This window comes from Physeter macrocephalus, chromosome 5 (genome assembly GCF_002837175.3).
Source record: "Physeter macrocephalus isolate SW-GA chromosome 5, ASM283717v5, whole genome shotgun sequence".
NCBI lineage: Eukaryota > Metazoa > Chordata > Mammalia > Artiodactyla > Physeteridae > Physeter > Physeter macrocephalus.
The window spans coordinates 29,116,371-29,140,477 of NC_041218.1; the positions used below are offsets into that span (position 1 = coordinate 29,116,371).

The 24,107-nt window shown below is 38.4% G+C and overlaps 1 protein-coding gene across 1 annotated transcript in view; it reads right to left on the reverse strand.

Moving 5' to 3' along the window:
• The window catches only part of PTPRZ1 (protein tyrosine phosphatase receptor type Z1), a 177,919-nt gene that overhangs the window by 69,753 nt on the left and 84,059 nt on the right, over nucleotides 1-24,107 (reverse strand). Inside the window, exons 3-6 of the mRNA XM_024127941.3 lie at nucleotides 8,620-8,799; nucleotides 6,329-6,480; nucleotides 2,953-3,048; nucleotides 2,407-2,473 (exon numbers count right to left, since the gene is read on the reverse strand). Coding sequence (XP_023983709.1) covers nucleotides 2,407-2,473; nucleotides 2,953-3,048; nucleotides 6,329-6,480; nucleotides 8,620-8,799 — 495 coding nt within the window. The remainder of the gene's footprint in view (nucleotides 1-2,406; nucleotides 2,474-2,952; nucleotides 3,049-6,328; nucleotides 6,481-8,619; nucleotides 8,800-24,107) is intronic.

A 24,107-nucleotide genomic window follows, 5' to 3' on the forward strand; every position in this document is an offset into this window, starting at 1 on the left:
GACTTAGGATGGGGCCACATCAACACTGCCTGTGAGGATTTTGCAATATACAAATTCCTGGCCTGCATTTGTGATTAGGAAAGCACCACAAATCATTCTGATGAGAACTCCCATTTGAGAATCTCTGATTTTCCTGGGGTGTGTCTCCTTCTTGCAACTTGAAGGATTTCGACTAACAGTTTCTCCTTTTGTGGGCTCTGTTTGGGGAATATTAATGCATTATCTCTGATTGCTGCAACCACACCCTCTCTCTCACCACTCCACGTGACAGCAATGTCTAACATAGAGTAGGTGTGATGGAAGGAAGGAAAAGAAAAAAGGTAAGAAAGAGGGAAGGAAAGAGAAGTGGGTTTGTCTCTTAGAGAGAAATACAGGAAATGAGCAACCAGCCCACACTGTAATAAGGCTGACTTTATAATCTGAATGATGGTTGAACAGTATTGATTTTTTGTGTCACTCACATTATATGGAGAATATGTGACAGGATTTTAGCCGCATATTCTCCAAATAATGTGAGTTTAGCTGCAGTTCCTGAGTCACTGTCTAAAGACAAGCACTGCCTTCAAGTTCCCAGCAGCAATGGCTGGCAGCTAATGTTGGGAAGCCTACCATTTATGGGGCACCAGAGGATTTTTCTAGACTCTGAAATAGGACTAAATTTAATCCAAGAACTCTCAAACATCTAACTTTGGAAGGACTTAACTTATTTAGTTTGGACAGATCATATCTCACAACCATTCAAATCAAATTGACAGGTGTTTCATATGTGCTCTGAAACATGTAACTAATATAAATCTCTACAAAATATTAGAACAAACTTTTTGGACAGACAGGTTCTAAAATCCTGGCTCTACAACTGTATGGGCTTAGGTGTCCTTGCTGAGTATATGGAAATATTAAGTATCTAGTAGATGGGCTGATAGGCATGGAGGATTTTATTTTTTGGTAAAAGAGGAGAGAAGAAGTTGGTGCATGGTAGAGACAGAGAGAGAAGATAGATAGAGGGCAGACTTGTATGTGTTTCCAGCCAGCCCGGGAGACCATTTGTTCTGTTTCTGAATTAAGAGCCAGGACAGAGGGAGAATGCTGTTAGGGAACCCATATTCCCAGGGAGGGTACTATGTGACAGCAGGCTCTGATGAAGCAGCCCCCTCAATGGCTTATAGACAGTAGATATTAGAAAGGAAACTTTAGTCCAAGAACATGAGCAAATTGGTTCTTAAGCTCAGACTACACCCTCCTAGAGACCCCCAGAAACAACTGAGGAGGCCTCAAGAGAGTGGCCAAAGTGCCACAGTTGCACAAATCAGGACTAACAACCAGTGTTAGTATCACTTTTGTGTTCCCCATAGGCTGGTGCAAGGCCTGGGAACATTCAGGTTCATATTTTACACCATTTTAAGTTTAGGAATTCAAACTAGCTGACTTCTTGCAGTCTGCATAGACTCCACTTTCTGACTAAATGAGGGAAAAATTAAGTGTGGCTTATGGCATTCAATGTTGAATTCTGCAATCTAGGTGGATGGAGGGAGATAACTAACAGCTTTATGCCGTTTGACTGCACCTTTCAAAAGAAAGCTGCACTGCAGGAGCTCACATACGCCTGACTTCTGAAAAGTTTGGTCAATTCAAGTTCACACATATAATTGACAAAGATGAATCAATCCTAGGCCAGATTTCTGCTTTCAAGAAAAGGATCTATGTGAGTTGTGTTTCTGATTTCAAATTTTGCAGCTTCCCGGAGAGGAATAATCCTCCTTTATTGATAACTCAGGACAACATTAATACCCTGCTTAATAAAAATAAAACAACAATAACAACAGGTTTGCTGTCTCTTGCCAGTGTTGTCAAAAGCATTTGCTGTGACAAATTACAAGGTCTGTGAGATAGCAGGCAGAACACTATAAAAGTATAGTGAACCTTGTTCTATGTAAGCATTCACCTTCCAAAAATCTTATCTCATCATATTGGTAAAGCAAAGGACTTATCAAGGAAACCTCCAGGGAATACATCTGAACTTGAGTAACAATTCTCTTTTCACTTTAAAATATAATTTTTATAAAATTAACTGCTTTCAGATTATAGAGTCTTTTACAGATGTACAATGCAGAGACAATAAAAATACGTTTAAATGCATAACGTGAATAGATTATTTTCAATAAAAGAATTAGAAAACTTCCGACTTCCTACTTACATTAACGTTTTATGATTTTATGTGACAAAAATTTCTGATAAATTGTTCTTTAGTGAGAAATGTATAAATTGTCAAGTGTAAGATGTGAGAGATTGCTCCTCTTTACAAATGTCTGCCCTTCTTTCTTGGAACAAGTGATTTTTATAACATTGTAAAAATTCATATGCATCCAAAGTAAATCTGGAAGAAAGAGATTTCTCCAAATAGCTTACCGAAACGACTAACACTCTCAACTCCATCAATAATTGCTTTGTAATCCAAATTTTCTTCTATTCCAACCTGTGAAAGAAGAATGATGTTCTAAAAATTGCATAAAATATTTGACTAATTAGTCAATAAAATGTAAAGATTAGTAAATTCTCTTTTAAGTATTCAAATGTAATGTCCTAAATGCACACTTTTTTTTTCACAGCAAGTTAAAAATAAACCAAACAAAACCCAGATAATTTTCAAATTCTCCATTAAGAAAAGGACATTTTAAAATGTTACAATTCACAGTTACTGCTGTATCATGCTGATGCTTTGCAAATAAGCAAATCTTGTAGTGTACGAGTGCACAGATTTGCTCCAGCTGGAAGTGACATATCCAACTGACAAATGCAAGAGTCCCCTTTTAAACATACCAGCCAAGAGGTTGTTCTCTTTGAAAATAATCACCAGTTATCATTCCACTTATGAGCCCTTCTATTTGTTAAAAAGTGTGTTTTGATATTCCCCATGATTGAAAAGTTAGTGCTAAGTCTCTGTATAATGATTACCTCAAATAAAATGGATAAAGCTCTTAACTTCCCTTCTCCTTTAACGGCTTCCTCAAAACTTGAAAATCGGTCCGCATCAAAGCAGTAGATTTGCATCTATAAATGTAACAAAGATGGCTTTATTACATACAAAGACTTCACAAAAAAGTCAGCAATAAGACAATAAAATAATTTCTCAGTTCATTAAATTCTATTTGAAAAATTCTATAAACTATATAATTCTATATTTTGTGAATTTTCAAAATATTTTATCAATTACATGTATATACAACTAACACTTATCCTTCAGTGAAGAAAGAAATACAAAGTTGGACAGATCTAGAACTGAAATTACCACTTTGTGATTACCAGGGGACACAATAATTTACTAGAGCAATTATCACATGTAATAAATTATCAAATGTTATTTTCACTATTTTGACGGAATTCTTTCAAATATGGTTTCATTCTTTCCTGAATGGACATGCCTTTCTTGATGGTCTAAGCTACCAGTTTTGGACATTATTGTATTGTGCTCTACTAACAGTGAAACTCTCAAGAACTCTCTGCTTCTACCTAAAAAATACCAAAGGAGTCATAAATTCCTTATTTTAAGTCTCTCCCCCCCTGGTGCGAGGCTATCCCTTGTTCCTTTCTACTTCAGTCCACACATCTATCTATGACAGCCTCCACTCTCACTTACAAGCTGGTGCTCCTAGTGTCGTGGGCTTGGAAATTTGATAACTCAGGTAGTTTAGACATATAATTAAGGGAAGAGCAGAAAGCCTCTGAAAAGATTAATGTGCAGTTAGGGCTATGGATCAGAGAAATAGCAGGTGTGAAGCAGAGGAAGGCAGTGGCTCCTGCCTTGGGTGGTCACCAAAACCTTTTCAGAGAGAGGATTTCCAAGTTGACCCCTGAAGCATGAGTGGCTTTAAAGCTGACAGATGAAAAAGCAGAAGAGATGAATGTGTGTTCAGCTGGTCATGAGGGACCAGCTAGGAAAAGGCCTACAGGCAAGAAAGTATGAGAAGTGTGGGAAATGGAAAGTAGTTTGTTAGAAGTTCAGTTGAGCACACTTGAGAGGAGAAGAGAGATATGAGGCTGGAGAAGTAGGCAGGGGCCACACAGGCAGTCCCAGCAGTTTGGGCTGGAGGGCAATAGAAGTCCCTGATGGGAAGGGGGCAGGGCTGGGGAGAAGCGGGGAGAGCAGAAGGGATTAAGACTGGAGAGAAACTAGCTGCAGGGACTCAGATACTCAAGTACGAGACAAAGGTGGTTCGAAACTTTTTCTGACCTCCCACATCATTTAGGGGCAGAACGTGAGGCGCTGATTATAGGATGTGAGAGGCCGGAAAGAAAGAGCAGGTCAAGCATACCCTCCAGTTTCCCTGCTTGCACAATTACGTGGAGAGTGTTTTGAAAAACAAACAAGATGGAATTCCCTGGCGGTCCAGTGGTTAGGATTCCTGGCTTTCACTGCCGTGGGCCCAGGTTCAATCCCTGGTCAGGGAACCAAGATCCCGCTAAGCCGCGTGGTGTGGCCAAAAAAATAAAAATAAATAAAATAAATAAATAAAATAAAAACCATGAATGTTTTTAAGAAATAAAATAAAAAGCAAACAAAAAACAAATGACATCTCTGAGAGACAACTTGAGGGGCTTTTAAATAAGAAAAATACCTGAGGTTTAGTACACAGATTCTATATAATTTATTTTGCTGAATCATGCATGGCTTTTGTTATTGTTAGAGTTTTTCTTGATTTTCACCTTTGTTCTAAGTAGTATTGTGAGAGAGCTAAACTCTCAGAAGTGAGAATGTTATGTGTTTAATGGGATGACTTTTGTATTTTTAACAAACAAAATGTGATAAATATGCTTTTCTTTAAGGATATTAAAAAAATTATAAGTCATAAACTTGAATGTGCTTATCCACATTAAAATATTTTTAATCCTTTATGAAATAACTAATTTATTTTATTTTATTATCAATAACTCTTTTGGATTATAAAAGTCATACAGATTTATTACAGGTAATATTGAAAATATGGCAACTTTAAAGGAGAAAAGAAAAGGCACCTATAATGCCATCACCCAGAGAAAATCACTATTAATGTTTTCTTGGTTTCCTTCAATTATTTTTACAATAGCAATAATTCAATCTTTCATTTAATCCTCATAATAACTTTACAGAGGTGTGCTACTACTATTATGTCAATTTCATGGAACAGAAACAGAAGCTTAGGGAAATTAACTAATTTTTACAATGTCATGTCATATAGCTACTAACTAGATGGTGAAGCCAGTATTCAAGCCTCGTCCATTTGACTCAGACTGTACTCTCAGCCACTAATTAGTTTCATGTTTTACAAAATTTGGAATAATAATACTGTGTATACGGGTTCAAGCCCTGGTCGCCGCGGAGCTACTAAGCCGGTGCTCCACAATTACTGAGCCTGCGCTCTAGAGCCCGCGAGCCACAACTACTGAAGCCCTCGTGCCTAGAGCCCGTGCTCCACGATAAGAGAAGCCACCGCAATGAGAAGCCTGCGCACCGCAATGAAGAGTAGCCCCCGCTCACCGCAACTAGAGAAGGCCCGCGCGCAGCAAGGAAGACCCAACGCAGCCAAAAATAAATAAATAAATAAATAATTAAAAAAAAAAATACTGTGTATACTATTTTACATTCCACTTTTTAAAAGCACTTATGATGAACTTTTTATGTGTAAATAAATCGTTGAAAAACATGATTTTTACAAGATCTATAATAATCTATCATAATGTATTTAATCATTTCCTTTTGTTTCAATGTTTATTATTGTAAATAAGTCTTTGCACATAAATTTTTGAGTATGTCCTTAATTATTCTTCAGAATAAATTGCTACAAATTGAAATGTGAATATTGAGAATAAAACATTTAAAGTTCTTGATAAAAACAAGTGAACTGCTTCCCAGAAAGTCTACCAATTTATACTTTCTCCAGACATGTATGAAAGTGTTTACATATTTCACTGCACACAATTTATTATAATTATATTTATTTTGCCAATTTTAAATCTGAAAATTTTCTCATTTTAATTTGAAGCTTTTTGATTCTCCAGTATGTTGATAAAATTTTCCCCTTTTATTCCTACTGGGCTATGGAAAGAATTTCATTCATTCACTCATCAATATTTATTGATCATCTATAATGTGACATTCTGCATTACCAGGACGTGGAAAATCAAATATGGGTCTTATTGAGCTTAGGCTAGTGACGAAGGCAGATATTAACCAAGTAAACAAAATACAGCTGCATAAATTATAAAGTTGATTACAAATGAATCAAATTATATGCTAAATAAAATCCCAATGATTTAGAAAATGAAATAGTAACTAGTGGAACTATCGACTTACCTCCAGTGGAAATTTTTGTCCTTCTAAACTATGTTCTGATCCTTCAGATGACATATTGCATTTTCCCCAGTGAAAAGTTATCTTGCTTGCTTTGAACACCGTTTCTGAAACTCCTCCACTGAGACGGTAGTCATTAGTGAGATTAATTTCCACTTTAAAAAAAACAATAAAATTGCATCTAAGTTTCTGAGAATCAAAATTGCAAATTTAACTAAATTTTCATCTATTAAAGTACATTAATAAAATCATTCATTTGATAAATTTTTTAAAAAGTTACCATTTTGGAAGCTGAACTTTGTTAACTCTGCATAGTATACTTAATGTATCCTATTGCCACAAATGTAAAATGAACCTAAGACCTTAACTGCTATACAGCACTAAAAGCAGGAGACAGGCAGTTCACCTGCCCTGTCTGTTTGGTGTTCCAAGATTTGTTTGTTTGGTGTCCAAAGCCCTGCTCCCTTAACGCATCAGATGGTAGTGAGGTGACAGTTAAAGAGAGAAGGAACAGAGGAAGTCTTTTCCTGGGGGTACCCCCAACCTTCTCAAGGTCAGCCTGTTTCTACTCTAACAGGCTGCTGCTTTTGTCCCATCTCCTTATGCCTCCAAGCATCACTCCAGGCTTCATCAAGCTTCAGAACTTCTGTCCTAGACTGTGGCAAGGAAGGCGGAAGACCCATTCCTATTGAAGGGGTTTAAGCCATCTCATGTTTGAACCCTCGGTTGCAAGTCTCAGAATCTTAAACTCTCCTATTTCAGTTCCGTAGCAGATACTATCTGACTGTACTTTAGGAGTCATCTGGAGATTAATGATTCTCTAGAGACCCTAATGCAAGATTTCAATGTCTCTCAACCAGATTTAAATAGTCTTTGTTCTATCAAGCAGAAACCACTGTTGGTATTAGGAACAGAATCCAACACATTGGCCAATATAAAGTCTGCCAAATAAAACATAATTCTTAACTTTTAGGCTGTGCTTTTTTTTTCAGTGGACACCAGCCAGCTAGAGATATAAACTTTCATGAATAATAACAATAGCAACAAACACAATAACAATAATGGTCAACATTTATCACTTACGACATGCCATGCATTACACTACTTTACATGTATTAAATATTTGATCCTCACACAACCCTAGGAAGAAGATACCATTACAATCCCTATTTAACAGATAAGGAAATTGAGTCACAGAGAGGTTAAGTAACTTGCTCAAGGTTCCACACTGTGCTTTAAATGGCCAGTAGTGAACCTAAAAAGTGTGGCTCTAAAGATCAAGCGCTTTACCACATTCCACGAAGAAAAATAAAGCAGAGATTACATGTTTTACTGCTTTGTAACATCCTTTAAAATTGGTAATTAAAATGTCAAGATTTGGGACAATATACTATTATGTATTAAATTAATAATATATTATAACATGTACTAATTTTTCAAATTATTCATTCAGCAAATACTTACTGAGTGCTCATTATTTATCAGACACTGATGTTGAAAATTCCTACCCTCACGGGACTTAAAATTAAATTACCACAATCAAATAATTATATTACCAAAATATGGAAAACAGAGAAAAATACCACTAATTATAAAACCATACCAACATAGCTACTATTATAGTGAATATTTTTTCCAATCTTTCTCTTATATTTGTTTTTACATAACTTCCTGATACACATACGATTTCATTTAACATATAAGATCAGAAAAACAATACTGTTCACTTTTATAAACTATTTTGTCTATCTGTTGTTTACTGGAATTTTTTATGGCATTATATTTTGCATACTAAGAAAAAAAACTTAGAGAGTGCTTCCTAAGGATGGTATATAATTTTAAACTTTCTAATAGAAGGGCTAGTAATTTCTTAAAATTCAATTATAGTAGATTGCTTTTTTCACATCCAAATATTGACTATAGCACAAGGCTGAGCAGACAAGATCAAATAAAATGTCCAAGAAAAAGAAATCCTGATTGACTAAGTGATTAACCAGTGACGGAGTTATTAAATTACAATAGCTATATATTATGTTATCTTTATCAGCTCTTCCAGTGGAGGCATCTTTATTGTTATATTACTGGAGAACATGATATTATGACTTTGGTCATTTAATTTTTTGTACACATTTTCAGAAGGTCTAAACTTCCAATTTTCTATTTGACTTCTTCTACCTATAGTTTCTATCCAGTTCAGAATACATCATTCAAAGGAAAATAAAAGGAAAATAACCTAAACATACTCTAGGTCTGATAAACATATTAACGTCAGAAACAAAATGCAAATATTTTACCTGTTTTCCCAGTGTTATGAATGAATGTGTTTTCCAAAGACGTTTTATCCCAACCCTGAAATTTAAGTTTCTTAAGATTCACATTTACTTGTGTAAGATCTTCATCAATATTGATAGGAGATTGTTTGGGGCTATTACATGTTGGATATTTCTTTCCCCAATTTCTTTGATTCAATGCTCCTGGGGGAAAAAAAGGTAAGAAGTTAGTTTTTCAAATTACCATGCAAAAGCTAAATTTTATATTTATAAAGTAGTTAATATGTTACATAAAAATAGACAAAATAGTAGGGAAAATTGGGACATCTTTAAACCAATTCTTAAAGTAATTACAGTTGGCCCTCTGTATTCACAAGTTTCACTTCTGCAGATTCAACCAATCTCAGAGCAAAAAATATTTGGGAAAAATAATTCCAGAACGTTCCATAAAGGAAACTTGAATTTGCCAAGTGCTGGCAACTATTTACATAGCATTTACATTGCATATACAACTATCCACATAGCATTTACATTGTATATACAACTATTTACATAGCATTTACATTGTATTAGGTATTATAAATAATCTAGAGATAATTTGAAGAATACGCGGGAGGATGTATGTAGGTTATATGCAAATACTACACCATTTTATATAAAGGACTTGAGCATCACAGATTTTGGTATCGGAGGGAATCCTGGAACCAATCCTTCTCCAATACTGAGAAACAACTGTATGACTAGATTTAGATTCTGGGTTTTAATATGATACACTATAAGAAGATGCTTATAGAACAAGTGCAGGGTTCAACAATGGCCTTGTTTAGCCATCACGCTCTTCCAAATCAACAGAAAACCTACTTGTCCTATCAGATAGTTAGTCTTAGCTCAGGGTTCCAGATTGAAGCATGTCCAGATGAGAGGAGTTAAGTTCTGACTTCCTTAGTACTCTCCACGGGGCTGGGGTGGGGGAGGCCCCTTTAGACTTTCTCTTATCCCTGCGTTGAACGATTTGGTTTAATTTCCATCTGCTCAGGGCTTATTTATAAAAATGTAATCACCAGGCTCTCCTTGAAATATCTCCTTCCTTTCCCCTCTCCCCCTTTTTTCCCCTGGTTATAAAGCCTAACAGATTTTATGGTTTAACAATAGAAAAAATAAAACAGGGCTTTCTCTAAAGATTTTTGCTTACAGTTAAGTGAATTTTCATCTGTTCCACAGAATGAATAGTCCTCTAAACCCAAATTGCCCTGTGTTGCCTTTATTTCACCACTACCTGAAACCACAAACCATCTCTCATAACCTATTTCACTGGACATTAACTTAGCTAAGAACCCAAGCAGTGCTAAGAATGGGTATGTTTTATTTAATGTTCATCTATTAAAATATATGCAATGTTGTGGGTCCAAGTCTCAACCTTTTCTCTGGCTAAACTCTAGCATTTCTGCTGCCATTCCTTGAAAGAGCAGGTAGCCGCACCATTTTCAGCTTCTATCCTTTCAAATGTGTTTCTTTCAGAACATGAGTATGGGTAAAGCCAAGATTTCACATGGTTGATGTTCAGAGAAATCATAAGAAAACATACACTCCGTACAACTCTGGTCTATGCCATCTTCTTTTTGTGATAAGGGAATCAGTGAGGATCGACTTACATGCAAGCTCTCATAATGTGATAAAGCTAATTTTGCATAATTTAACCCAGGAAAGAAATAATAATTAGTCGCACCATGAAACTGTCTATATAGCCAGGGAAAATTTGGTAATTCATCTCCTAGTGAGGCATCCACCAGAATCAATAATAGGTGCTGCGAACTTATTTTATTTTAAAATCTAGCTCTCTTTTTAGAGAGCGCTCGAAAACAATCTGCTTTAAATATACAGTGATGCACATTGTGGCTTCTGGGAACAGCTTTAACAATCTGAGTAATAATACATTAATTTCACTGTAAAGAACACTGGCATGGGGACAAGAAAACACTGCTTGTTTTACTAGTGTCAGCGTGAGAGAAGCAGAGAAAGAAATTGCAGTACAAACCAATAAAGCTCTTTTTATTGCTTACATTTTTTCAAACAGTACAATAAATTCTGAGCACGCTTAGGAAGAGTCTCATAGTTGTGGTGCATAGAAACACAAAGTTTTAAGTCTCTAGAGCGCTGAATATGATTTATAACCTGTTCTGTCCACAGCATTTAGTGCTCATCTCTACCTGGATTCTAACTTAGCATATCCAAAATTGAACACTGGACTTCTGCCTTACAAGTGCCTCCTATAATCACTGCCATCCCCTAAACACAGAAGTCATCCTGGTGCCTCTGGTTCCTCCTCAGCAGGCCCTTTTGCGTCTACCTTCAAAATCTGTCCTTAATCAGATCATTTCTCATCTCCACTGTTAGCACCCTTAGCCCAAGCCACCGTCATCGCTGGCCTGTGAGTCCTGCTGTTCCACATGCAGCAACACCATCACCTAGGAGACTGTCAGGAGAGTCAGGCCTCCACTGTAGCCTTACCAAGTCAGAATCTACAATTAAACCCAAACCCCAGGAGATTCACACACGTTAAACTTTGAGAAGCAACGGCTTAGACATCTCCAGCGCCTTCTAATTAGTCTCCAGCTTCTTCTCTTGCCCCTTGCACAATTTTGTTCCCCACTTACCTGGTAGGCAGGATTCCAAGATGACCCCCCAAATTCCCACACCCAGTTGTACACACCCTGTACAATCTCCTCCACTTGACGGTGGGCAGGACCTCTGAATATGATGGGATAGTCATTTCCTTGATTAGGCGACACTGGACAACAAAGGTGATGGAGGTGATTATGTCATGTTATAGAAGGCTCTGTCTCGGCAGATTGGAAAAAGAGAGAGAGAGATTCATAGTGTGAGAGATTCTCCTGCCGGCTTTGAAGAAGTAAGCTGCCAGGTCGTGCGAGGGGTGCATGGCTAGGAACTGAGAGTGGCCCCTAGCATCTGAGAGGGCTCCCCCAGCCCCACCCAGCAGCCTGACGGCCAAACAAAAATCAAAGAATAAACCAATCACAAAAAGGCAAATACTGTATGATTCCATTTAGATGAGTTAGCTGAAGTAGTCAAATGCATAGGGAGAGAGATAGCAGAATGGTAGTTGCCGGGAGGTGAGGAGAGGAAGGAAAAGGGAATTGGTTCATGGGTATAGGATTTCTGATTTGCAAGATGAGCAATTTCTGGAGATCTGTTTCACAACGATGTGAGTATACTTAATACTACTGAACTGTACATGTAAAAAGGGTTAAGATGATAAATTTTATGTGATGAGTTTTTTTTTTTACCACAATAGAAAAAATGGTTAAGGTGCTAAAAACAAACAAACAACTGGGGACCTGGACCTCAATCTTGGAACCACAAGGAAGTGAATTCTGCCAACAACCTGCACAAGCTTGGAACGGGACCCTGGGCTGCAAATGAGAACACAGCCCAGCTGGCACCTTGATGTTAGATGTGTGAGACCCTGAGCAGAGAAACTGGCTAAGTATAAGTAGGCCCTCCTCTCTGACTCAGGACCCACGTCTAATGTGAGATAAGAAATAGGGGTTGTTTTAAGCCACTAAGTCTGTAGTAATTTGCTGTGTGGCAAAAGAAAACGAATGCAATCTGCAGTTAAACTTATCTTTTAAAGCACCTATCAGATTGCATGTAACCCCTTGGCTCAGGTCCTTCCAATACCATTTCATCTTAGAATACAATATAGACTATTTCCCAGGGCTGACAGGTCCTATATGATGTCACCACTCACATGCACTCTGATCTCACTTCCTACCACTCTGTGGTGATCACTCTCTTCTAGCCACACTGGCTTCTTTTCTGTTCCTTAAGCCTGCAAAGCCTTCAGGCTTACCACTTCCACTCGCTGCTACTCTTTCTGGAATCTTCTGCCCCAATTGTCTGCAAGGCTTGCTCCAATCAGGTCTCTGCTCAAATGCATCTCATTGGAGAGAGGCTTTCTCTAAACAATCTGTGTAAAATACATGTCCCTCCCTCAGTCATTCTCAATCACCTCTCCTTACTTTATTTTTCTCCTCCTAAGATACTACTTATGTTTATCTATTTATTGTTTCCACACTCTAGTGTCTAGAAAAAAAGCCTGGCACATAGTAGGTACTCAATAAACATTTGTTGAATGACTGAAACAGACAAAAAATGATGATGTCTTTCATTTTATGAGTCTGAGCTCACAGGGGTCTAACATAGGATGAAAACAAGAAAAAAGAAAGAAGGAAAACTGACCGACTAAAGAAACATTTCTAAACTCAAACGGCAGATCACATCTGACTGCTTGTTATATGGCAATTTTGTTGACTCGTCCCCACTAAACTTCTGCTGAAGGATATAAAGAAAGATCTCGTGTCCAAATTGTATGTTGTCTGACCTTGTACAACACAATGATCCTGAGTCACTGGATCTCTGAAGTGTATGAGTGTAGACTCAGTTTAAAATACTTGATGTCAAGTATGGTATAGGTTCAGGAAGCCTCCTTAATTTCTGTGATTGACAGACAAAACAGAAGAACCAGAATAGGCAAAGGGAAATTTTTTAGTGAAAAGGCGGTAACACAGAAAAAGTCCAAAAAAATAAGACCTTGATGTTCTTTTTGCAGTGAACTCTGAAAAGAGGATGTTCCAAATCATCCTAAGTAGAGACCCAGGGAAAGTAAATTAATAAAGTGTTAAGATTGCACACAAGGACGAAACAGAAACCAAAGAAGCATTAAATATACTTTAGCTGTTTTTAATAATGAACCATTAGGTTAACGTTACACTTAAACATTATTTTTAAAATTCCCAAATTAATGTTTCTAATTTTGCAGTTGGAGACCTCAGTCCGTGTCACAATAAAGACCAGGGTGACATACCCAAGAAAGCAGGTGTACAGAATTCATTAGAACTATATTGTATCACTTGAGTGTTATTAACAAATGTTGTGAAGGAAGAAATTAGGATATGCATTGTAGTTGCAGCATAAGATTATCAGGGTGATTTACCCATCAGGAGGACTGCAGAGTACTAAATGTCAGCTCTAGAGAATTAAAATAAATTATTCATTCACATATTCATCCATTCTTTCATCCATTTATTGACTCACCAGAACTAGTGCCACTCCAATAAATTTCCAGTGCTCACCTGTATTGGAGCACTTCACAGACTGTATGCTGTTTGTCAACTTAGCTCTCGCATCTGTATCTTATTGCCAAACTCTGAGTCTGGCACATAGTAAAAACAAATTAAATACTTAGAAAATAGGCTTTGAACACCAAGTGAATGTATTCAGGGTTTACATCCTGTGCACTCTTGATTCCAAGCAGAATGGAAAGTGATTGTAGGCTCTGTAGGAGATGGGCATGAGTTCAAGTTTGTTTGCTTGCTTGTTTATTCTCGCATCCCAGAAGGTTGGGGCCGTGTTCAAGAAAAAGGAGACAAATGCCTAAAGGAGTAGACGGGATGAAAGAAGGTAAACGTGGATATCAAAGCACACAATGCAGGCCTTGAGGGATGGGTAGAATCTTGACGGGCAGAGGGGAACTGAGAGCATGTCTGGTTGAGCCATGAGCCTCAGCAAACTCAAGGCGGCGGAAAAGTGCGGGCAAGGCTCAGAGAGAAGCGAGCAGTCCAGCTGGGCCCTGTGAGCGGAGAGTGAATGCCGAGGACTTCTACAGAGGGAGATGGAAAGGCAGACTGTGATCAGACATACCTGGGGAGGCCAGTGGGAGGCACTGAGGCCTTGGAAGGCTAAGGAGCTTACTGCTGCCTTATCAGAGAGGTTGAGCTGGTAGGAATGCAGGATGAGCAGGGAGAGGGAGGCTGCATAATTAGTGGACATTTCCCTTGGCATCTTCTATTTGTCTTCATCTGATTTGTACATAATCCCTGTGCAATGGACTGAATGTTTATGTCCCTCCAAAATTCGTATGTTAGAATCCTAATCTCCAATGTGATGCCGTTTGGTGGTGGGGCCTTTAGGAGGTGATTAGGTCATAAGGGCTCTGACTAACACAAAGGATTAACGCCTTTATGAAAGAGATGCCAGAGAGATCCCTCGCCCCTTCTGAAATGTGAGGTTACAGTGAAAAAATAATGGTCTAGGAAGCAGCCCTCACTAGATACAAAATCTGCTGGTGCCTTGATCTTGGACTTCCAGTCTTCAGAACTGTGAGAAATAAACTTCTGTTGTTTATAAGCCACCAGTCTATGGTATTTTGTTATAGCAGCCTGAATGGCTAAGGTACCTTGTATTTATTTGAACTACAATACGTCTGTTTCTTATTTGTATCGTAATTCCAGAACCTTTCTTAGAACCTGGCACTTAAGGATTAAATAAACATTTCCTGAATGAATAAATACTTCAATAAAATATCTACAGTTACCTACACTTCAATATCTTTGTACTACCCACCTTCTAAATAGGAACGCATTCTAAAAAACATTCTGTGTAGGGAAGTATTTATTACTCCACCAGACTCTAACATAAAGATATCAACTCAGGAAAACTAAAGTTTAAAATAAAGAAGGAATGAGTAAAAAAAAATACCAATGAAGATTTTTAATATTTGAAGAAAAAAGTGAGAAAATGATGAAAATGAAAGTCAAAGAAAAAATCATTCTTCCTCTCTCCTTTTTGCATGATTCCTGTTGAGTCTTACCTTCCAATATCAGAAAAATGGATAAAATAATTATAATACAGTGTAAGGTATTCAGCAGACATCCACTGAAAATTCATTTAAATATGATTTTAAAATCCCAATATTTATTTCTTTTCAAGGTTATCATAAGTCACTGATATTTAACAAGCTTTGAATAACAGTAGACTTAGAACTGATTCTTTCAAGACCAAGATATCGTTAAGAAAAATACATACTGCTTTTAATCTTAATGAATTTCTTGTCTAGTCCAGGTTTTGATGTAAGAGAATGTTTATGTCTCTACACATTTACATATAAAACTATTATTATTATTAAGAGGCAAAAATAAACGTAATACTGGAATGTAGACGGTAGTAATGATTGTGGCATTAACTGCAAGTAATTGCTTTGAATAAACTCCGCTCAAGATTCCATATACCATAAATCAAAGCTTTATAAATTACTCTGGACTTGCTTTATGTGTGCTAACAAACATACCAAAAGCCAAAATTTATAAGTCACTGAAATAGCATAACGCTATCAGCAGTGAAATGTCTTTGATTCAAATTTCAGTTTATTCAAATAAAAAAATGAAACAGGGGCTTCCCTGGTGGCGCAGTGGTTGCGCGTCCGCCTGCCGATGCAGGGGAACCGGGTTCGCGCCCCGGTCTGGGAGGATCCCACATGCCACGGGGCGGCTGGGCCCGTGAGCCATGGCCGCTGAGCCTGTGCGTCCGGAGCCTGTGCTCCGCAACGGGAAAATCAGTGTTATTTTCAATAAAAGTATAGCATATAACTTAGTACTCCAGCAAACTGTATATATATATATATATATATATATATATATATATATATACTTAAGTATGCACTTTTCAGATAAGGCAATCAGCTGCTTGAGAAAGGGAGCTTCCTCAAAGACTAGACAATAAACCCCTGAAGTACTGAGTAACAGTCATTGAGTGATTTTATGTCACACCAGTAAGTGTCATCACAAAATCTGAAAGCAAAGGAAGAAAGACGTCTGAGGTAACTTTCTATGTTGAGAACAAGAATGAAGATTTTTTTTTTTTTTTTTTTTTTGCGGTACGCGGGCCTCTCACCCTTGTGGCCTCTCCCGTTGCGGAGCACAGGCTCCGGACGCGCAGGCTCAGCGGCCATGGCTCACGGGCTTATCCGCTCCGCGGCATGTGGGATCCTCCCGGACCGGGGCACGAACCCGTGTCCCCTGCATCGGCAGGCGGACTCTCAACCACTGCGCCACCAGGGAAGCCCGAGGATGTATTTTTACACGCACAAATCAGTGTGCCTGCTTATGGTTTTGGTTAAACAGAGGTTTTAGGAGCTAGAGAGAGCAAAGCAGCTGGCGAATATAGATAATGGTTGCTATTAAAACTGCGCTGAAAGTAGATCAAATGCAAACAATTTCAGCACGAGAAGCTGTTTAGTCAAGACTGCATTTTCCTTCATTATCTGTCCTAATGGGACACTCACATCAGGGCAGCAGAAAATCTTTGCAAGCCTGGCAGATATATCCAATTGACAGAGGGTTACAAATGTCAGGGAAGGTAGTTATCAACTGATTCAGGAAAATGCTAGCACAAAACTTCCTTAAGCACTATGATACTGAAGAACATTATTAATTGAAGTTCAGTATAAATAGAGAGAGCGATCAGAAACTTACTTCAAAGTTCCTGTTGAAAATTTTATGACTTGGGGCTTCCCTGGTGGAACAGTAGTTGAGAATCCGCCTGCTGATGCAGGGGACGCGGGTTCGAGCCCTGGTCCGGGAAGATCCCACATGCCGCGGAGCAACTAAGCCCGTGGGCCACAACCACTGAGCCTGCGCTCTAGAGCCCGCAAGCCACAACTGCTGAAGCCGGCTCGCCTGGAGCCTGTGCTCCACAGCAAGGGCGGCCGCCGCGGTGAGAGGCCCACGCACCACAGCAGGGAGTAGCCCCCCATTCGCTGCAGCTGGAGAGGGCCTGCGTGCAGCGGTGAAGACCCAATGCAGCCAAAAATAAATAAATAAATTAAATTAATTTTTAAAAAAAACTTGTTTAAAAAAAAATTTATGACTTTTTCAAGTTGGAAAAATCCGAGGTAAACAAATAAAAACCTTAAAAAAACAATAACAATAAAAATTACTGCTTTATAATGCAATAAACAACTTAAGTTTTTACAGACCACGGGGAAAACAAAAATAAAAACACAAGATGAAGCTCTAAGGACGCCGACACAGTAAAAAACTATTACTCTGAAGATAAATAATTACAACCTGATAATATGCGGTGGGTACAAATGAAATCAATGAGCAGAGCAAGTAGACTGGTACTCCTAATGGTTCACAATTAACCAGTGCTTTAATCAGAAGATGAAATGAATCCTATAAAGAAGTGAAGAAGAACTGGATCAAGGCAGGGAATTTTGGGGGTACAAACTAACACAACAGAATTGAAGACTAAAAGTAGTATGTCATTTCAAAGGATTTAGGAATGTTCAAATGATTTTTATTTGAAAGTGAGAAAGGGATATAGGCAAAGGATGACTCCCAAGATCCTGACTGGAGTATACCTGGGTGTATCATGGTACCTGTTACGTTGATAGAGAGAATGGATAGAAAGAAAGACTTTGCATCTGGCTTTGAACCTACAGACTGAGATTTCCATGGAGGTTCATTAGGCAATGAGAAATATGGGTCCAAGAGCCGTTAAGAAGTCCAGACTACAGATAGAGACTGGGGAACATTAATGAGGGGGTAATTTAAAACCATGAATGTGGATGAAATATTTCAATTAAAGTCAATAAGCAAGAAGAAGGTCAATGATGAGACACTGAAGAGTATTAACATTTAGGGAGCCTAAGGGGAGGAGGAAGCACCCAAAGAAATTAAGAATAAGTGGCCTGAAAAAGAATTGCAAATTTAGGAGAAAATGGTATTCTGAAAGTCATAGAAGGATGGTTCCGGCAATGAGAGATTATCCCAAAGTAAATATCATACACGTTGGAAAGCTTACAGTGTCATGACTGAAGAGTAACTATTGGATTTTGTTATTTCTTAACTCCAAATCTTGCATTCCTAGAATAAAACTATTTCAGTGAATGGTGGACCTGGAATTCAGACTACAGTAGGCAGAAGACTACATTAGTGGTGACAGAGTAGCATTAAAAAAGAGCTTTTTTAAAGCTTGTTATGAAGGAAAGAAGATTGATAGGGTAGCATACAAAGACTGATGCAAGCATGAAGAATGCTTTTTTTAAGACAGAAATTTAAGCATGTATATATATTGAGGGGAAAAGTTATTATAAGAAGGAGTTTGAATAATGAGAGGTCCATGATCAAGGTTCCCCCAAGGGGAGAAGACAGATCATGGATGGAGGATTATTAGCCTATGAGAGGAAAAGAAACATAACAAAAAAATCAAGGAAATATGGATTTGTAAACATTCAGAGATGGGGGAGTAAGAAATCTGATGGTTCATACCACAGAGCTTCAGGTGTAGAGCAGGATCACATCGCATGGAAGGAAAAGAGGTTGGGAGTTGAGTTGACTTTGGTTCAATCCCAGCACCACCATTTACAGGCACCACTCACCTGTGCCTCAGTTACCTTCTCTGTCAGAAAAGCAATAATCTCTTTCTCTCTTAGACTGTGCAAATTAAATGAGATAATACATGTAAATGGGCTGGCAGATAGTATGAATTTTCTTAACCCTTTTGCCTATTTTCTCAGGAAAACTGGAAGCACGATGCTTTAGCTGTGGGAGAGATGCAAGTAAGAGAGGGAACTTGAGGAAACCAGTAGAGAATGAATCTGTGGACATTCAAGACTGATGGAAAGCACTGAGGACTCCACTGGTGTGGGTGACCATGAACTTGCAGAGGCACCACTTAAAAGTGTGTCTGTGTGTGCTTTTGTTTTTGTAAGTTCAGTAGTCCTGACGGACAAGCAGAGAGGATAAGGAGTTGCAGTCCTACAGTGAAGATCAGTAGGATGCGTGTGATGGAATTACAAAAGGTCAGGGAACTGGAGATTCTGGCTAGAAGATCTCCCCAGTCCCCAGTCTCAAATCTGGTGAGGGGGGAGACAAAGGTAATTATTTTTAAAAAGCTATTAAACAGTTACGACCACAGAGTCCTCTGTGATCCTTCATTTTGTTATAAAATGAGGAGAGTGATAGTGGTGAAGCCCAATACTACAGTGTTTCTACCACTGTAGCTTGGTATCAAATATTTAATCAAAATCAGGAAAATCACTGCTGAAATTTAACAATTCCCAGAAACCATGAAGAGGTCTTGTTGCTCTCTCATCACCCTCTGACAAGCCATCACTTCTAAAAGAAAGAAAAGGTTCAGGCTTTAGGTAACTCTGTGATTAATGTTATGACCTTTATATTTGCCTGTTTCTCTCCAAATGAGTCCACTGTGTTGAATATTCAGGATTGAGACTGAAGGCCATGCCAACTGATTAATCGCAGGACTTCAGTGTAGCATTTGCTGTTAACTAACTGACCTCAACAAAAGGCAGGCAAACTCTCAGTGGGAAGATGAGAGAAATACAGAGCAAGATTTCATTGTTGCTGCAATCTGTCTATTATCGATGAGACAGCAAACACAGAACCAAAAATACCCCTGGAAATTACTCCTTTGTTTAAGGAATAAAATACTCTTCTTGTAGAATAGCTCTGAAAGTTGCCTTAGGGTCACTGTAAACTCCCCTGTGGTCATCAACTTTTCCTCTGCTCCAATAACTGAAGAGCCAAGCTGTTCCAGCAAGGAAGTAGCAGTGCAACAGAGAACAGTGACAGTGGTGGTGCCAGAGACACCACCATCATATCTGCACTCAAAGCTTATAGGCCACATACTTATTATCAGCATGAGGCATAACAGAGGCTCTGTTTCCTACCTCTGATGGGAGGACCAGGGATTCAGAATTGAAGACTGAGACACAGATATAACTGAGATCTTCCTATCGGTAATAGGACTTCTGATAATTTTCCTACAGTGTTGTTTACTGTTTCGGTTAAAGAACACGCTGCCTATAAGACCAAAGTTTCTGGTTTAATTCCTAAATAGAACTATCAGTTCCTCCTTTCTTGATACACTTATCACAAAATACTCTAAAATCAGATCACCTAGATGCAGTCTACTGGTCACATGCAAGGACTAACAAGGAAGCTGTGAGTATCACAGATCCATTGCTGCAGCTAAGAATACTAAGTTTTATATTATCTTCAGATCCCATCAAAACTTAATTCCATTAAATACAGCTTTTACCTGTTCATTTATTCATTCCTTCATCAAATATTTATAGAGTGCCTAGTGTGAAAGAGAATAAAAGTCTAGTACAAAAGGACCTAGAGACTGTCATACAGAGTGAAGTAAGTCAGAAAGAGAAAAACAAATACCGTATGCTAACACATATATATGGAATCTAAAAAAAAAAAAAAATGGTCATGAAGTACCTAGGGGCAAGATGGGAATAAAGACGCAGACCTACTAGAGAATGGACTTGAGGATATGGGGAGGGGGAAGGGTAAGCTGGGACAAAGTGAGAGAGTGGCATGGACATATATACACTACCAAATGTAAAACAGATAGCTAGTGGGAAGCAGCCGCATAGCACAGGGAGATCAGCTCGGTGCTTTGTGACCACCTAGACGGGTGGGATAGGGAGGGTGGGAGGGAGGGAGACGCAAGAGGGAAGAGATATGGGGACATATGTATATGTATAACTCATTCACTTCGTTGTAAAGCAGAAACTAATACACCATTGTAAAGCAATTATATTCCAATAAAGATGTTAAAAAGAAAAGATTCAAAGACAAAAGAACAGCATCCCTCATCAAGGAACTCAGGCTCTAGTGAGGACCCCAAGACATAGCAACTGTTAATTATAATACAGTCTACTAAGGATAAAAGCAGAGATATGCATGGAATATTTCAGGGACATAAAAGAGTTATATCTAACCCAGATGGGACAAGGATAAAGAAGGCTTCCTGAATGACAAGATGCCTGAGATGAGTCTGCAATGATGGGCAAGTATTATCAAATTAAAGGTGGGGAAGATATCTAGGGATGAAAGTACCCAAGAAGAGAGAAAGGCATGAGCACAGAAGAGAGAAAGAATGGTTATCTGAGAAGAACAGCCAGAAGTGTTATGTGCTGATACATAAAAGGCAAGGCAGAGAGGAGAGAGGAATGGGTAGGGGTGAGCGGGTGCTGAGGCTCTGAATGCCATGACAAAGGGTCTGAACTTTTCTGGGAGGCTATTGAAGGGATATAAGGTGCAGGTGGCAGAGTCATATTTAAGTTTCATGCAGGTAACTACGGTTACCCAGTTGAGGAGGACGAAACTGATTTTAGGTCAGTTAAAAGTTTGAGCAACAGTTTAGCTGAAGAATAGTAAGGATCGAAACTAGGGGAGAGAGAAGCAGGGAGAAAGAGGGAGAGAGGGGTTTGAGAAAAAAGAAAAAACTCAGGGCCAGGGAGTTGATTAGCAGTAGGGTTAGCAAGAAGGGGTGGTGAATGGTTGCTTTAATGACTCTGGCTTGGGTGGCTGAGGATGGCAGTGCTAGCAATCAAGAGGCAAGAGTTTCTATTCCCCCAGGGGACTGCCTGCCAAGTCATTCTCTCCCATGGCATCGGCCATGGCCACTGTGCAACCAGGCATTAGTTTCAGGGGAGGGAGAGCCACGGTTTTCTACGGTCTACACTACAGACTTGATAATCCCGGGGAATAGCATGAAGATGGCCTAACTGAACTCTTCTGTGGGTCAGAGCTCTGCCATGGATGTCACTAAAGTGGCACCATCGATTCCAGCCCCTCACAGAGCATGGTGGCTGGTTTCAGGCAACTAAAATCCCATAAACATTTTAGACTGATGATTCCGTACATGAGAAATTTATCTTCACCTTACTCCCTTTGTTTGCAAAGTGCCAATAAAACATTGGTCTCACCAAGAGCATCATAAAGAATAATTTAAGGGTAGCAGATTCCTTAAACATGTATATTGCTGAATAATAATACACATTATGTGACATCAGTGATCATTCTGATTGCTCTTTATAACAAAATACAATCAGAAATGTTTCTTAAAATAATAGAAAGGGTTAGAATTGAAAAAAAAAATCTCCCAAAGAATTGAAGGTCTGTTTGCCTTTTGCGTAAATCTACCTTTGCTCAGTCTTGCTGTTATATCACGGTCCTTCCAAACAAGGTAAATGTTCTATAGACAGACACTCATATGGCTATTACTTGAGGGAAATAATGATAACGAAAATTTATGTTTTCACGAACAATTTGAAATAAGCTGTCCAATGGAAGCTAACAGAACCTGTGAAATATAAAAGAAATAGATGATGAAACATTATTACCCAAATTTAAAGCCTAAAATGAGAAAATAAAAAGTGTTTAAGTGATAATGAAACCAAATTTCTACTTAAAGAGAGTAAATTTAATGCCTGGTTTAAAAAATCTTAAAGTTGACTCATGAATTATAATAAATTGTTTTAATGTTGCAATAAACAGCTTGTGAGAACCACATAGTCTATTGCTGCGTCTCTAGCCTTTCTGCTTTCTGAATCTCCACTTATTTTTTAATTAGTCTCAAGTCAGGAAACTCTTGAAAACAGACAAGTCTGAACACTGGTTCTTTCATTTTTTTTCTAGTTTATTCTTTAGTGATGTTTAAATGTAAGAGTTTTTGAACATGAGTAATTCCAGTATGTGACAATTTATAAATCAGATAAAATGAGGTGGTAATCAATTTACACTACAAAGAGATTTAGTGCAATAGTCCATTAAACTAGCAAGTGCCTCTACTCTTTATGAATATACATAAAAGGCTAAAGGCTTTAAACTAAAATGGCTAGAGGCTTTAAACTCAAATGTTATGAGCCTCGGCCAAAGGACTATCAATCCCAAATAAATAAAAAATATTAAAATTGTCATGCAAGTCAATTATATTTGATTTTTAATAAATCGATTCTTTAAGGCTTTATCATGTATGCAAAATAAGGATACATTTGTATGGATTCAAAGGTATCTTAACTTGTGTCTACCTTGTGTCCACATCAGTGAAAGATTCTGTAACAGTCTTTTCAGTAACTATAGATATAAGTAGGTTCTCTTTTTGGATGAGCAGGTTCCCTGCCCCTGCATGATTAAACAAAGATGGTGTGACAGGAAGCTGGGGCAAAGGAAGTGAAGCAGGCAGAGAAGGGAGATCCCTTGAGAAGTTACAGAAAGCTTGGAGAAAGCTTAGGACTTCCACAGGTGGCAGAACTTGAGGGGATGAAGCAGCAAGGCTGGCTTTCAAGCCAACATAAGCTGGATCTTTGAAAAGTTGGGAGGCCCCAGCTGACATCTGTTTTAGACACCTTCAACTAATTAATACTCAAGAATGCCAAAATTAAGAACAAGGTAAAAGTCAACAATGCATGTGCAGGAGAGCAAATTCCTCTGTTTGCTCTGGTTTAGTTAATGTGGTATCCATGCCTTTGCATACACCATTAACAAATAATAAACACCACATTTCTAAAAGGTGTTCGGGACATTCAAATTAGGAAAACCCTTCAAATAAGTCACTCATTTTCACTGCCCCTAAACAAACTTTAAAAAATTATGCTAATAATACCAAAAGGTATTGCAAACAAAGTATTTTTCTTTTTCTTCATTGGTAGATAGCTGAGGTTGTAATCATCTCAACTCCAAGAAGTCAGTGTGATTTTTTTTTTTTTTTTTTTTTTGTGGTATGCGGGCCTCCCTCCGCTGCGGCCTCTCCCTTTGCGGGGCACAGGCTCCGGACGCGCAGGCCCAGCGGCCATGGCTCACGGGCCCAGCCGCTCCGCGGCACGTGGGATC